Source organism: Terrapene carolina, unplaced genomic scaffold, assembly GCF_002925995.2.
Source record: "Terrapene carolina triunguis isolate 2854851 unplaced genomic scaffold, T_m_triunguis-2.0 Scaffold706, whole genome shotgun sequence".
In the NCBI taxonomy this organism is placed as follows: domain Eukaryota; kingdom Metazoa; phylum Chordata; order Testudines; family Emydidae; genus Terrapene; species Terrapene triunguis.
The window spans coordinates 3,337,354-3,351,686 of record NW_020665057.1 but is presented as its reverse complement, the minus strand read 5'-3'; the positions used below and the strand labels follow the sequence as shown (position 1 = coordinate 3,351,686).

Sequence of the window (14,333 nt, the reverse complement as noted above, 5' to 3'; positions counted from 1 at the left end):
CCAACGTAAGTTGCTACTGTAGACCAAGCCTTAATTCCACTTCTGCATGTGAATGAAAGCAGTCCCAGGATTGGTTTTTGAATACAGCATGTTTATCAAGATATAAATCGAAGCAAATACTTGGAAGATGCCTGGTCTTTAAACAAAGGCGCAGATTTGTTTCAGTGGTAGCATGGCTGACATCCTAATGGTTCAACATCAAGGGAGAGCCAAAATAAGACCCTTCGTACAGCTCCATTAGATTTAAAAATGTTTTTCCCCTCTGCCTTTGCACTTTGCTATTGAGAGATAGTTTGTTGTTAATCCTTTAGTCTGAACTCATGCTACAAAATCTCCCACTATTACATGGGAAGGAAAGTGTTTGTCATCACCTTGATTACCTATCTGCAAAGCCAGTGCTTTCAAAATAGGCTAAAATGTTACAATGTGCTGCTCTGTGGGCTTACTAATAGATCTACTGTCCAATTGTATTTTCCCAGGTGTCGCATTTTCAACCCCTCTTTGCCAACACTACTGTAGCTTCTTTCCCAATTTCAGTGAAGAAAGGTATATACTCTGTACACACACCATCTAATATTCAGTTTCTTAGGTGAACGGTCACTGGGAGGTTCATTTGGTTCTTCATAAAAATCTTTTACTAACACAATGATGGTTCTCGTCATATAGCTCCACACTCAGACTATGTTCAACAGCATGTCCTTCTCAAAAGTTTATAGATATTTTGCATATGGGCAAGAGGAAAAATGGATCAGCTAGCATGCCTATGTATTGCATCCCTGTTCTCAGCTCAGAAACATTCCCGCTATTAGAGTTCTCCATCATCTTCAGATGCTTTATATTTTTGTTGTTTACGTACGGTCATGTTATTCTTAAAACAGGTTCAGGCTAATGTTAGCAGTTAAAGGGTCATGTATAGCAACACACTGAATATACTGCAAACATATGGTGGTTTTAAGAAAGATCAGGTTACTTATCTAGAGGTATCAATTTGGCATTTCAAACAATATCTATAATGATAGCTCACTTAGAATAAATACTCCTTCATCAAAAGGGAAAAAAAAGGGAAAACAGCAGAATTTTCCTCTAAAAGATTGAAAGGTAAAAGGTTTTAAAATCAGAATGTTCCATAAATAATACTTGTACATTATTTTTATTTTAATATAAGTCACTCCTCCTTTTGTTCCTTAAGAAACTTATAATGGAATTAAAAATACAAGGTGCATTAACATCAAATGAGGCGTTTAACAAGTCCCATTATGCTGCTGACTAAGATCTTCATTCATTATTCCAAACTAGACAATTTTACCATTAAACCACATAAATTCAAGTGCTGTAATTATACAGTCAATACAAAAATAGCATTCTTAGCTGCAAGTAATATATTGAAAAGTGCTAAATGTAAAAGCAGGTTGGGTATTGGAGGAGCTTGTGAAAGCAGGTCCAGAACATAAGCGCAGGCTGCTGAGCATAAATATTACATTTCAAAAGGAGAGAGTTGAAAAATGTAAATACAGTGGAAGGACAACTGGTGGTGTACGGTAAATCTGGGTGTGACTTGTTTAACTAGTGTAGGCAGGGCTGGTGGAAGGAAGTTTCGCGCCCTAGGCGAAACTTCCACCTTGCGGCCCCCCCCAGCCCTGCGGGAGCTCCCCACCCCCCCTCAACCCTGAGGGCCCCCCCTCCGCGGCAGCTCCCCACCCCCCGGCCCGGGGATCCGTGCGGCAGTGCTGACCCAGGGGTTCCCCTGGGCTGCCGGTGGCACACTGACCCGGGGGAACCCCTGGGCTGCCGGCCGGCGGCTCAGACTCCAGCGCAGCGGCCACTGTAAAAAAAAAAAAAAAACAAATTGGGGGTGCCGCTTTTTGGCACCCCCAAATCTTGGCGCCCTAGGCAATCGCCTAGTTGGCCTAAATGGTAGCACCAGCCCTGAGTGTAGGGGTACTGCTCTGAGGCATCATCTTGGATAAAGACTGATTTTCTGTATACAGGCATGTTTCTTTCCCCAAGATTATGCTGTACACTCTACTTAGTTTTCTTTAATTAGCCCCTTCACCGAGTCCAAACAAAGGCCTAGCATTCTTTTGTATAACATTCAAACTTTTCTTTCTACTTTTTAACTTGGACCACGCAACACGGAGGTCAAAAATTCATTATTGAATTTACTTAGATTAAGCTAGAAAAGGAAGCCACAGACCAGAAACAAAATAACATATTCAAGCCTTCATCACCTATACTTAAAAAATAGATCAGTTTTCATTTTCAGTACATCATCAGTTTCACTTAAGAGAAAGAGAGAGAGCAGATTTGCACACCCTCAGACATGGTCTATTCAATCACACCATTTGTCTAATAGATAATACAATAATAGCCAAACTATGATGTTAACAATGGTCTTTCTCTGAAACAAAGCTGGAAAATAAATCATACTGTTATCTTCACTTGAACCCGATAAACAATTTCCATTGCTCTTGGTTTACACCTGATCTACACTTAAAAGTTTTCACTCCGAGCACCATAGCTGTGCCAGTCTAACTCTCTGTGTATGGAGCTATGTCGACGAAAGAATGATTATGTTTGGGGACGTAGGATTCCTACATTGATAGAAAAACTCTTTCCATAAGTGTAGGTTGTGTCTACACTAAGGAGTTATAGTAGCATAGCTACAGTGACCTAGCTATGCCGGTATAGAAAGGAATTTAGAAAAAGCAGTGCACATCCTGAAAGAACAAAGCAGAAAAGAAACAACAATAGGAAGTTAAAAGGATTATCAAAGACTTTTCAGAATACAGGCATACAGCAATAACAGCATCAAAGAAGTGTAACTGCATATTTGCTTTGCATGCCAATGATACTGCAGGCCTGGCTTTCACATGGCAGCCATTAATTCATCGTACTTCAGTACATTTGCAAGAACTTTTTATCGTATGAAGCCATGCAGGTGGAAGGAGCACACCACCTGAAATAAAGGACTTTCTCACCCCTTGAAGGCACATTTGTTGCATGATGATCCAGGGGGCGAAATAGAGGTGGTTCACTGTGCCGATCAGTTGGGCTTGTATACAGGTGCTCAGCTTCACGAAGGGGGAAAAGGCATAATAATAGTCAAAAGGCCAAATCCCTGTAATGATGTATTACTTTATTATGTCAAAAACCATCAATGCAGACTCTACCAACTGCATTAAAAAAAAAAAGAGACGTACATTATGTTTGTAAGCTGCTCCTGGAACAATAGCATTCAGAAAACCAGTTGTGGAACACATGCTAGTATATTTCTTTAATTTTATATAGAAAATCATCCTTTGTCTATTGTAATACATCACCTTTCACAGAAAACATTGCAAACATTTTATATTGCTAACACAAATCTGTGAGTCTTTAATTACTTATGCTACATATCAATTCACTAAGTAGCAAATACATAACACGTCTTAGGCCAGGGAAACAGCTACCACTATAGAGCTAGTTGCAAATTTTTGAAGACTATGTTTTGCAAAAAATGCTGGTCATTTTACAACTAGCTTACAAAGCTGGTAAACTTTTTTTAAACTTTCAGCATTCCTTTTTTTAAACTATCTCCAGCTACCATCTATCTCAAACGCTGACCCAAACTGCAAAATGAGGTTGAAAAACCAAAACTGAAGTGTGAAGGTCACAAAATAAGATTTTTACACAATGGGGAGCACTCTGTTACTGCTAGTACAAGGGTATTGCAATTTAGCTACCAACTCAATTTAACCTCCTAACAACACACTCATACAAAGGTGCCAGGCAACTGTAATTTAGTGCTGATGAACTAAAGCAGGAGTTAAAGGTTATACTCCAATGCTCCTGGGAAGAGTGATTGACTTTCAGATGTAACCAGTCAGTTGAAGTTCAGCATCTCATTATGAGAAATCAGGTGATCCTTTACTTGGTTCACAAGAGGTAAGAGGGTTCTGAATAGATTAAATATAATGTCTAACAACAGCAGTAACACCTTGTATTCATATAGTTACTTTCATCCAGACAAATCCAAAAGTGGTTTATACCCTGGAGATATATATATTTTCCCTGGAGATGAGTGCATCAGACCATCTATGCCAGCAACAGTACACAATAATGCTTTTATTGTAGGATGGGAATTGACACACCATCAATGGAAACACAAGGGGAATTGTTTTATTCAGGCAGAACGCAGTCACTCAAATTGCAATCTGATTAGGACACTGTGTTAATGATCCTAATCTTGTGATTTGAAAAATGCTGTGAACAGGGCTTCAGTTTACAATTCAACCAAAAGACATCGAGTAGGATTTTCTTAAGTGCCTAAGTGACTTAGGAGGACAATGGGACTTGTGCTTTTAAGTTACTTAGGCACTTTTGAAAACCCTACGCCTCACTTCCAGTAACAGTGTGTCGCTGGAACACTGGCTCAATACTGACTAAGAGACAAGAGGGCCACCCACCAAACCACCTGCCATACTTCATCTAGCACCCTGGGTTTCTGGGAGGTTTCTCAGGTCCAAAGCTGTTTTAGCTCAGGATATCAGAGCCTGAGGTGGTCTGTGTACCATACATATGATACTATAAAGCTAATATAGGTTACTGTGCATCTAAAACTGTACTGAGCACTCTAGGTAAAGCTCTAAAACGATCAAGACAGCATACTCAGAATAGTAAAATCACAGCATGCCATCCTTATGAGTGTTGGACCAGAGTGAAAAGTAAAGAAGACACTAAAGGGGGGAAATAAGAGCAGAAATGAGGGGCGGGGTCGGAATGGGGGGGAGAACAACACACAGCATTTATTTGCTAATCCTTTCCTGACAGACTTCTTTGGAAATCTGAAAATAATATATTTTAAAAGAAAAATATATTTAGAAATCAGTGTGCCATAGAAGGATTAGTAAACATCAGAGGATACAATTCTGAACAACAGCCTGGCTCTGATATTGTCAGTGTTTCCTACAACATCCCCGTCAGCTTTTTCAGAAAAAAAGGCTATACAGATTTTTCTATAATTTTAGACAACTGCAGAGGATGACTGAGACTGTCTATGACATATTACTTCATACATACACGCCTTAGTCTTCACAAGTTAATAAAAGTCCTGTATTATAATTGTGTGTAATGTTCTGTGCTATATAAATCACTCTGCATTTTTGGAGATCAGTTACACCAATGAAAGATTCTTAAAACTTCAGCTATAGTAATTTAGCAAGAAGGGAATAACATTGTTTTCAGCTTTTAATTATGAATTGTGTGGGGTGTTCTAGGTAGTTTTGGGTTAACAACACTGCAGGAGAGAATATTTCAATTAAAAACATGTCCATTAAATTTTTTCAGTAAAATAAAAACTATTTCATTATCAAAACTTAAGCTTGGTACCTAAATTCCCTCACTACCTCTGTAAAGGCCCAGGTGCTACACCTTATGGACCTGATTCAGTAAAGCACATAAGTATGTGCTTAACTTTAAGGAGTTTGTGACAGAAAACACTCCTGTATTCACACCCTGTACACTATTCTAATAATCTTCATACAAAGTATGCCTTGTAAGATGTCATTTGAAAACTCATAATTTGCTGGTCAGTATTGTCCTGGTAAAATATGTGTGGCAACATTGTATGTGAAATTATAAGATTTCCCTGTATGATGTCAGGTCTGTGTCCTGAACAAAGGAATTTGTGCTCTGCCCATTTTGCATTTAAGCAGTAAACAGAGTCAACAAGCGTGAAGGGAAGACAAAGGAAATTCAGACAGGTGCAAAACCCAGAAGGGAATATCCTTCCACATAGATTCTTTGGCTCTTCGTTCTCAACTAGAAATATTTTTCAAGCAGGGGACTGAAACTATTAAAAGGAGGGACAAACAACCCACGCACCCCTATCTCTTTCTCTCTGTCCATCACATTCACTGCACCTGAAGAGACAAAGCAATGGTTGGACTCTGGGGAAAAGGTCTTGACCTGAAAGTTTGGTCAGTAATCTGCTATGGTGACACACTTTGCTTGAATCTAATATAGTTCATTAAGTTAGGCACCAGTAAGCATGTTATCTTTATTTTTCTTGTAACCATTTCTGACTTTAATGTCTTATTGTACTCACTTAAAATCTTTCTTTGTAGTTAATAAACTTATTTTATTGTTTTATTTAATCAACTGTGTTCAAGATGAAGTGTCTGAGTAACTCCATTTAGGGCAACAAGTTGTGTGCATATTATTCCCTTAAAGGAATAATGGACTCAGTATATTACACTGTCCAGGAGAGGGTTGGGCAGTAAGGACATACATTTCTGAGGGAAAATCTGAGATTGGGAGTGCATTGGGGTAACCCTGTGGTGGTTTTTAAGGCTGATGAGAGCCAAGGTGTGGCTGGCTGGTTGGCTGCAGCAGACACACAGACATAGCTGGGAGTGTGTTCATACTGGAGACGGTTTGTGAGCAGCAAGGCATTTTAAAGGATACCCCTGGTTACAGGACAGGGGTGAGACAGCTACTCATCAGTCTGGATTGTACCCTGTATGTCACAGTGGTGCTAAATCCCATTAACTTCAATTCAATTTACCCACATACTTAAATGCTTTCCTGAACTGAGGCCTTTACCTGTGAATTTTATTTATTTTAAAATGGAGCTATCCCATCTCCTAGAACTGGAAGGGACCTTGAAAGGTCATCGAGTCTAGCCCCCTGCCTTCACTAGCAGGACCAAGTACTGATTTTGCCCCAGATCCCTAAGTGGCCCCCTCAAGGATTGAACTCACAACCCTGGGTTTAGCAGTCCAATGCCCCCTGGGAGTGTCAACTGAAATCACACAATGACTGCAGGACTTTAGAGAGATGGCCTCAAAATTTGGAAATTATAGAAATTTAAAACATCTTAAAAATAGGGCAAGTTAGGTTGGAGAGAGAGAGAGAGAGAGAGAGAGAGAGAGAGAGTTCTATTCTACTTTTAATAGGTGTTGTCTAAATTGCTTCTCCTGCTTCAAAACACTAGTGATGCCAGTGACTCTGCATATTCAGATCACAGCATCAGAATCGTGTGGACGTAGTCTTGTAGACATCAAGGAAACACTTTAATTGATTATATATTTAATAGGTTTATGTTAATGGATTTAATAAGTAGCTTTGAAGCAGCTTGACTCAGCCCTGATAGAGTGAAATAACCTTGCATCCAGTATCCCTGAGGTGGCAACAGTTCAGTAAATGTTTATTTTGTTTATGAAGCCTTGTCCATTTTGAGGAAGCATAAGCATGGGATGTATGGGTGGGAAAGGAACTCTTTTGTATTTTTTGTAAGTCAAAGGACAATGTTATGACCAGGAAGACAACAGGTGACAACAGTCAAGAGGCCACTGAAGAGTTTCGGCTGTTCACCTAAATACAAAGGGGTGAAATCATCTTGATAGAGTTTTCACCTCATCTTATTCCCTCAATGTTGCTCATTGTGGAAAAGCACAGACTTGTGGATGTAACTAAGAAACAGTACCCTAAAAGGAGAACCCCAAAAGTGGACCAAGATTCATACTGACATCACCTAATCAGAATTGGACAATGCAGATCCCCTGATTCAGTCAGAAGGTCACAACAGGAAGTCCAGTGGGACAATACTAGCCTGCGTTTCACCCACAAAAGACCAGGTAAACAAGGAAAAAGTGTGCTATTCTTGAGATTACCACAACACCGCTACTATGTCTTATATTCATACTTTCCCTTCCAAGGAAAGCAGAGACAAAGACATTGCAGACTAGCCAGCTAACCCAAATATGATGTCCGCTAGCATGATGGTACCTGAGCCAGAAGTCATTGCCTGTTCCCCAAACTGCAGTTTCTAACTGACTCTGAAGCTTCAAAGACGTATAAGCTAAAGAGCACACACTTAGGGTACATCTTCACTAGCAACAGCGCTTTAACGTGGCTTGTTTAGTCACAGCACAGCGCTGAGAAAGAGCTCTCCGAGAACTCTAAAAAACCCACCTCCACGAGGGGACTAGCTACCAATGCTGGGAGCGCAGTTCCCAGCACTGGTGCACAGTCTACACTGGCACTTTAAAGCGCTGAAACTTGCAGCACTCAGGGGGGTGTTTTTTCACACCCCTGAGCGAGAAAGTTGCAGTGCTGTAAAGTGCCAGTGTCGACAAGCCCTTATTTTTCTAAGTAACCTTATTATTTCTGTCTCCTTAACAGGACATTTGAACATCTGTGCAGGATGCCTGCCAGGAAAAAAATACTGTCCTAGCCTTTTTAGGTAGAGGCATGTGTGTGGGGCTGTGACATTTTGTACCTCGGGGGAGCACTCTGCAACCCCCGTATTCCTCATTTATATATGATTGTGATCTTGCATATAAAGCCAGCCATGTGAGGTATGAGGGGAAAGGTTATGATCTGCTGAAAGTCATTTTTCTATCCATATATGTATATAATTAATGCATATGAAGTTATGAGAATTGTGTTGTATGGTTGTCACTAAAACACTCTGTCAGTTGGGGAATCAGCCAGATATTAGCCCCCCCAGAGACAACAGCAAGGAAAGTAACCAATTCTCAGGTGGGGTGTCAAACAACCCACCTACAGCCATTGTCCAGCAAGGGAGCTACAATGCAATGACTCACCTGCATGAGGCCACACCAGGGGAATTGTTCAACCTTGCCTGGGGACTCAGCAGTGCCCACGAGACATGCCTGGACTTTTGTTCTGTTTTATACAATAAGTCCCATGTGTTTGTAGAACACAGGGGCCCCATGCTTGGCCTTTTTCCTGCCCCCACCTATGCTGCAAGCAACAAAGACACTGAGAAGAAGACTGAAGACCCCAAAAGAGGAGATTGGCTCAGATTTAAGGGACAAAATCTGTATATTAAGGACTGCAATATCCAGTGGGGTGAGAAAAACTGCTTAGTTTAGTTGTTGCCCTGTCTAATAGGGTTGAGAGTTTAGACTGCGTGCTTATATTTTATTTCCTTTGTTAACTGACTGACTTTTTGCCTAACATTTATAGTCACTTAAAATCTATCTTTTGTAGTCAATAAATTTGTTTAACTGTTTATCTTTACCAGTGGGCTTGCCTGTAGTGTGTGGTAAATCTGCTCAGGTTTTGCAAAGGCTGGTGTATATCCACTTTCCATCGATGAACCAATTAATAAAGTTGCACTGCCCATCTTGAGCAGTGCAAGATGCTATATTCCTGAAGTACAGTGCTGGGAGCTGGGGGGATTTGGCTGGTTCCTTTCTCTGTATGATTAATGAGCGGCTCTGGGAGCATTCATGCAATCTAGCGGGTATGGGGCTCCACATGCAGCTGTGCTGAGTGATAACAGCACCTGCAGGGGTTTACTGCTGGTCACTAGCAAGGCATTGTGAGAGACAGCCCAGGCTGGAGAGAGTTCAGGGCGGCACAGTGGTCCCACAGTCTCAGACTGCACCCCAGGGATCCCGTCACAGAGGCCATTAGGGTGACCAGATAGCAAGTGTGAAAAATCGGGGCAGGGCGGGGGGGGGGGAGGGTAAATAGGTGCCTATATAAGAAAAAGCCCTAAAAATCAGGATTGTCCCTATAAAATCGGGACATCTGGTCACCCTAGAGGCCATTAATAATAATAGCATATGTGTTTTAACCCATAGCGTATGTTACCATTGGTTGGAAGCAAATCTCATCCTAGATTTCTAGGAGTTATTTGGGATACATAAAGATTTAATCCTTAACCTAGTCTTTCCACAAGGGAAAGTATAAACTGCTACATAAATGCATAGGGGTAGAAAGATTAAAAAAGTCATTTAATCATTTGTGTTGTGTCAGCTTTGTGATTTGATTACTGGTTGTGCCAATGCAATAACTTGGCCAGTTCTTCTTCTTAAATTGTTCTCTTAGTAGTTAATCAGTTTAACTTTGTATTATTGTTAACTCCTTGATTTGACTATTTACATTATAATATCAATATTAATCATATTGTTTACAACTTTAAAGAAATTATCTAACTTTGCACTAACACACCAAATTGGTTCTCTCTGATCAACTGGTGATGAGGTATAAAGCAGCCTAAATTAAAGGGACTTTAATTAAATACCCATAGACCACTGGATTCAAGTGCTAAGAAAACCCTTATTATCATTACATGTTACAGCTGTAAAAGACCTAGAAGATGAAGTCCATTATTCTGCACGTGCAGGATATACCGTACATTCCCTTTATGAATACTATATAGGTATACTCAGTTAATTGTTTATAAATAAGCAGAAAATTGAAGTGTCTATGCATAACATTATTTAATTTTTTAGGATAAAAATTATTCTGTAGTCTCTTGTGCAGGCTTTTTTTTATTATTTAATTGAAAGATTTGCTTTCTTACCTTGGTTGCAGGTTTTTCCAGTATACCCTGGGAGACATTTGCATTTGTTTGGTCCAATACATTCACCATGTTTGCATCTAGGCTGACATATAGCTGCAAATAGAACAACATATATTATTGTTCTGATCTAATCAACAATAATATATTACTTTAATGAAAGCAGCACAAATACTACTAATACTTAGCCCTTGTACATCACTTCCCATTTAACACTACAGTGCACACAAAGTATATTTTCAACAATAAAAACAAATACATATCAGGAGACTGATAGATAATGAGCATTATGTTCAAGGGTTATGGTATAAAATGCTCAATTTTTTGGATATTCCAGATTATGTAGTATCTGACCAGCAAATGGACTCATGGCCTTCCTGATGTACTTTGTGATGCACGCCATTCAGTTTGTTATTATTAGAATATGCCCAAACTGAACAGGAAGTAGGAGTGTCAACATCAATGAGTTATCAGTTCAGTAACAGACAAGCAACAGTGCAGTTCCAAGTGTCCACAGATTTTTTTCCCCCTCTGAGTTGTTTAGACAGTGGCATTTCTTTATCCTGACACTCAAAAAAAGGCTCTATGTCACCATGACTTTCCCTATTTGGAGGAGAATTGAATGAGGCTCCCTCCACAGTTTGTTGGCCAGAAGGATACAGGATGGTCTTTTACAGAGGTGATTTGTCTCTGGGGTCATTGCTTCCAGAAGGTGGATCCGTGAAGGGAAGGATCACTGGTGCAATCCTAAGTGCTTTACTCATGTGAGTAATCTTTACATACACAAGTTCCATTTAGTTCAATGATACTACTTGGCTAAGCAGCTGTAGCAGAACCAGGCCCAAGTTTGTAATCTGTCATTCAGATACCTCTTGTGCACTGCCACTATCACAGCAAGGTGGCACAATTTAAATATTTAAACAGTATTTTGAAAGACCTTGTTAGTAAAAAAAAAAAAAAAAAGGCGTTGTTCACAGTATCTCCTTACAGCTCATTAAAAGCAACACTATTGCTGCTGCACATATGCCTGATTGTTAAACTTGAGCTTTGAACACATTCAAATTAATGATGAGTGCACTAAAGGGGAGCAAATTGCGGGTGCGGGATGGGACACTGGGACAGCCACTGGAACAAGAAGTCACTGGGACCAGCAGGAGACTGGGAACTGTGAGGGATGGGGGTAAAACTGAGAAAAGGATTAGAGTGGGTGGACCAGAGATTAAGATGAGGGCAGACCGGAGGAGCCAGGGACAGAAGGAATAGGGCCTGGGGTGAACGGGAGCAGATGGGTTTGTAACCAGAGAGAACACTCCCCACAGAACTCAGAATAGAACCCAGGATTCCCAGTCTCAGCATTCTGCTACAATCAGCAAATAGCAGTGCAACTCACTGGCAAAGTGTGCTCTTCATCTCCCGTTTGTGGCTGGCCCACATACAGATAGACAACCTATTAATGTTATCCGTCACTCTGTTAGTTCAAGTGGCAGAGGTCCATATGATGGATCTAAAAGGTTCCAACCCTGCTGATGAATCATGTGGATATCAATGTGATTCCACATGATGGCATTTCTGTTTTTTCAGTTTGCTTTTTAAAAAAACCTAGGAAATTCCATACAAAACTCATTAAAAGAACATTAAGATTGTAAAGACAAGTGCTGAAAAGTCAGGAAATGCCACAATTAAGCATGAGCAACCTTAATAAAGCCCACTGGTGTATATGCATTGTGATACAATCTTTAATTACACAACTTCATGCTGTTTTATCCACATGATTTCTGCCTCATTCGTGTACAGGATGGACAGTGCTCAGGGAATGAATCAGAATTGTGTAGTGAATGAGGCTATTGTCTGTACTTCACTTTCCCATATGTTGCAGAATTAGGAAGGTGATTAGTGAACAAGGCAGGGGATTGCGTAAAGAGAAATGAGGATCTCATCGTTAAGGCAACTGAATGCCACCCTGGAGAACTGGATTCTATCTCTGCCTCTGCCACAAAGTTCCTGTGTGATGCTAGAAAAATCATTTAAACCAAACATCTCACAAATGGCCATTAATTCTGTGTTCCTCATTTTCCAGGTGCCCAATTTAAGACCCTGAGGTCAGATTTGCAGAAACGCTGAGCACTGAAGTTAACAGGAACTGTGTTTTCAACATATAATGCGCTATAAAATGCTAAGTTTTCTGAAAAATCAGGCTAAAAGCATCTCAAATTGTGTTTCCAAAATTATCGCACACTTTTAACATAAATGTCTGTGCCTCAGTTATCCATCTGTAAAATGGTAATAATGATCCAACCTTACTTCACGAGGGTGATGTAAAGATAAATTCATTAGTGTTTGTGAAGTACTCTCATACTGTGATGACAAGCTACACTGAGAAGTCCGTGTGGAAGTTAATAATTCTGTATTCAGTGAAGGATTAGGATGGTTTACAGTAAATAAGGAAATGAAATACTAAAATGAAATATTGAACAGATGCTTATTGAGTAAAAAACATCTAATCCTGTGCAATGACTAAGTAGGGGTGCAATGGAAAAATAGTATGCAATCATGTATAAAAGTTTGTATCATAATGCATATATATACACACCAGGGAGCTGAAGTAAGAGCTTTTGAGAGCTTGACTTTGCAACCTTACTGATGTTCTTTTAATGTATTTTTGTATGTAATTACATGCACACATCTATACACGTGCACATTTTGTTGCAAGAGAAAGGTAATTTGGCAAAGTTCTAGTCACTCAAAATTTTAAAATATTATTCTGAATGTTGGACGACAGTCAAACAGCACAGAACACCAGTGAGAGGGTACTGTGCAAAGGTGGTTTAAAGCTCACCTTTGCACTTCTGTGAAGCACATTTCCCCAGTGTTTAAACCAGCCTTTAATAGGTCACAGGGCCCAAAAAGACCACTGAGAATTGGTCAGCCACGCTGCCTTTTTCCTTTAACACCCCAGCAGGGAAGGTGTATGCTATTTTAAAAAAATGCTATACACCACCAAAGGGTCACTGTTACACTGAGGTGATGATATTCCTGGGATGATGATGCCAGATTTGTAACCAGATTGTACTGTCAGTCCAGTGCAAAGCAGCTGCATGACACCAGAGAACCCAGACCCAGTATGTTTACAGCCATTATTAAGCATGAATATAAAACATTAAATAACCTCTCAGCTATTTAAACCTAGCAGCAACCCTAAATGACAGTTTCATAGCATTAGTGTACAAATTTTAGAAGGTGAGGAAGGGAGAGTGGTTAATTTACAATTATACCTTTATTTAAAAAAATATATTTTGCCACAGTGGGTGATGTGAACTTTATGGATTTTCTTAAACACTGAGTATTTTTCATATTCCTCAATGCATATTTGTTCTAGAGAGAGTTAGTCTGCATGAGGAGAGCTCAGGGCAGAATGCATGTACATGAGGTTCCTTTTAAGGCCCAATTTCTGCCCTCTGATACATACCAAGTTACTGAGGCTTTCAGGATAATTTATGCAAAGGAGATAATTAAAATCAATTCTCTCATTATATGTATTACCCTATGTGCAATTCTGCCTTTAGTGAAGGCACCCAGGGAAAAACTGCATGTGCCTACAAGGGGATGTTGATCGCTGTAGATGGGAATCACAGAAAACAGGAATCAAGCAAGCGGCTCCTATTTTATCCTCTGTAACTAAACATAGTCACAGTAAATTTTCCAAGTACACCTCTACCCTGATATAACGCAACCCGATATAACACGGGTTCGCATATAGTGCGGTAACCCCGGGGCTCCGGCGGCGCTTTAAAGGGCCCATGGCTCCGGCTGCTGCGGGGAGCCCCGGGCCCTTTAAATCACCACTGGAGCCCTGCTGCTGCTGCTACCCCCGGAGCTCCAGCAGCGGGGCTCGGGCGGTGATTAAAGGTAGGGTTACCATACGTCCGGATTTTCCCGGATATGTCCGGCTTTTTGGGACTCAAATCCCCGTCCGGGGGGAAATCCCAAAAAGCCGGACATGTCCGGCAAAATCCAG

General features: G+C 40.3%; 1 protein-coding gene across 4 annotated transcripts in view; it reads right to left on the bottom strand.

The window, feature by feature from the left end:
* Positions 1 to 14,333, bottom strand: part of NPNT (nephronectin) — a 90,750-nt gene that overhangs the window by 36,559 nt on the left and 39,858 nt on the right. For 2 of the 4 annotated variants that reach the window (XM_026659863.2, XM_026659864.2), the window contains 2 exons: positions 10,322 to 10,414; positions 2,979 to 3,071 (listed from right to left, as the gene is read on the bottom strand). In XM_026659863.2, the coding sequence (XP_026515648.1) occupies positions 2,979 to 3,071; positions 10,322 to 10,414 (186 nt within the window). The remainder of the gene's footprint in view (positions 1 to 2,978; positions 3,072 to 10,321; positions 10,415 to 14,333) is intronic. The other 2 variants (XM_026659865.2, XM_026659866.2) reach the window with 1 other exon arrangement.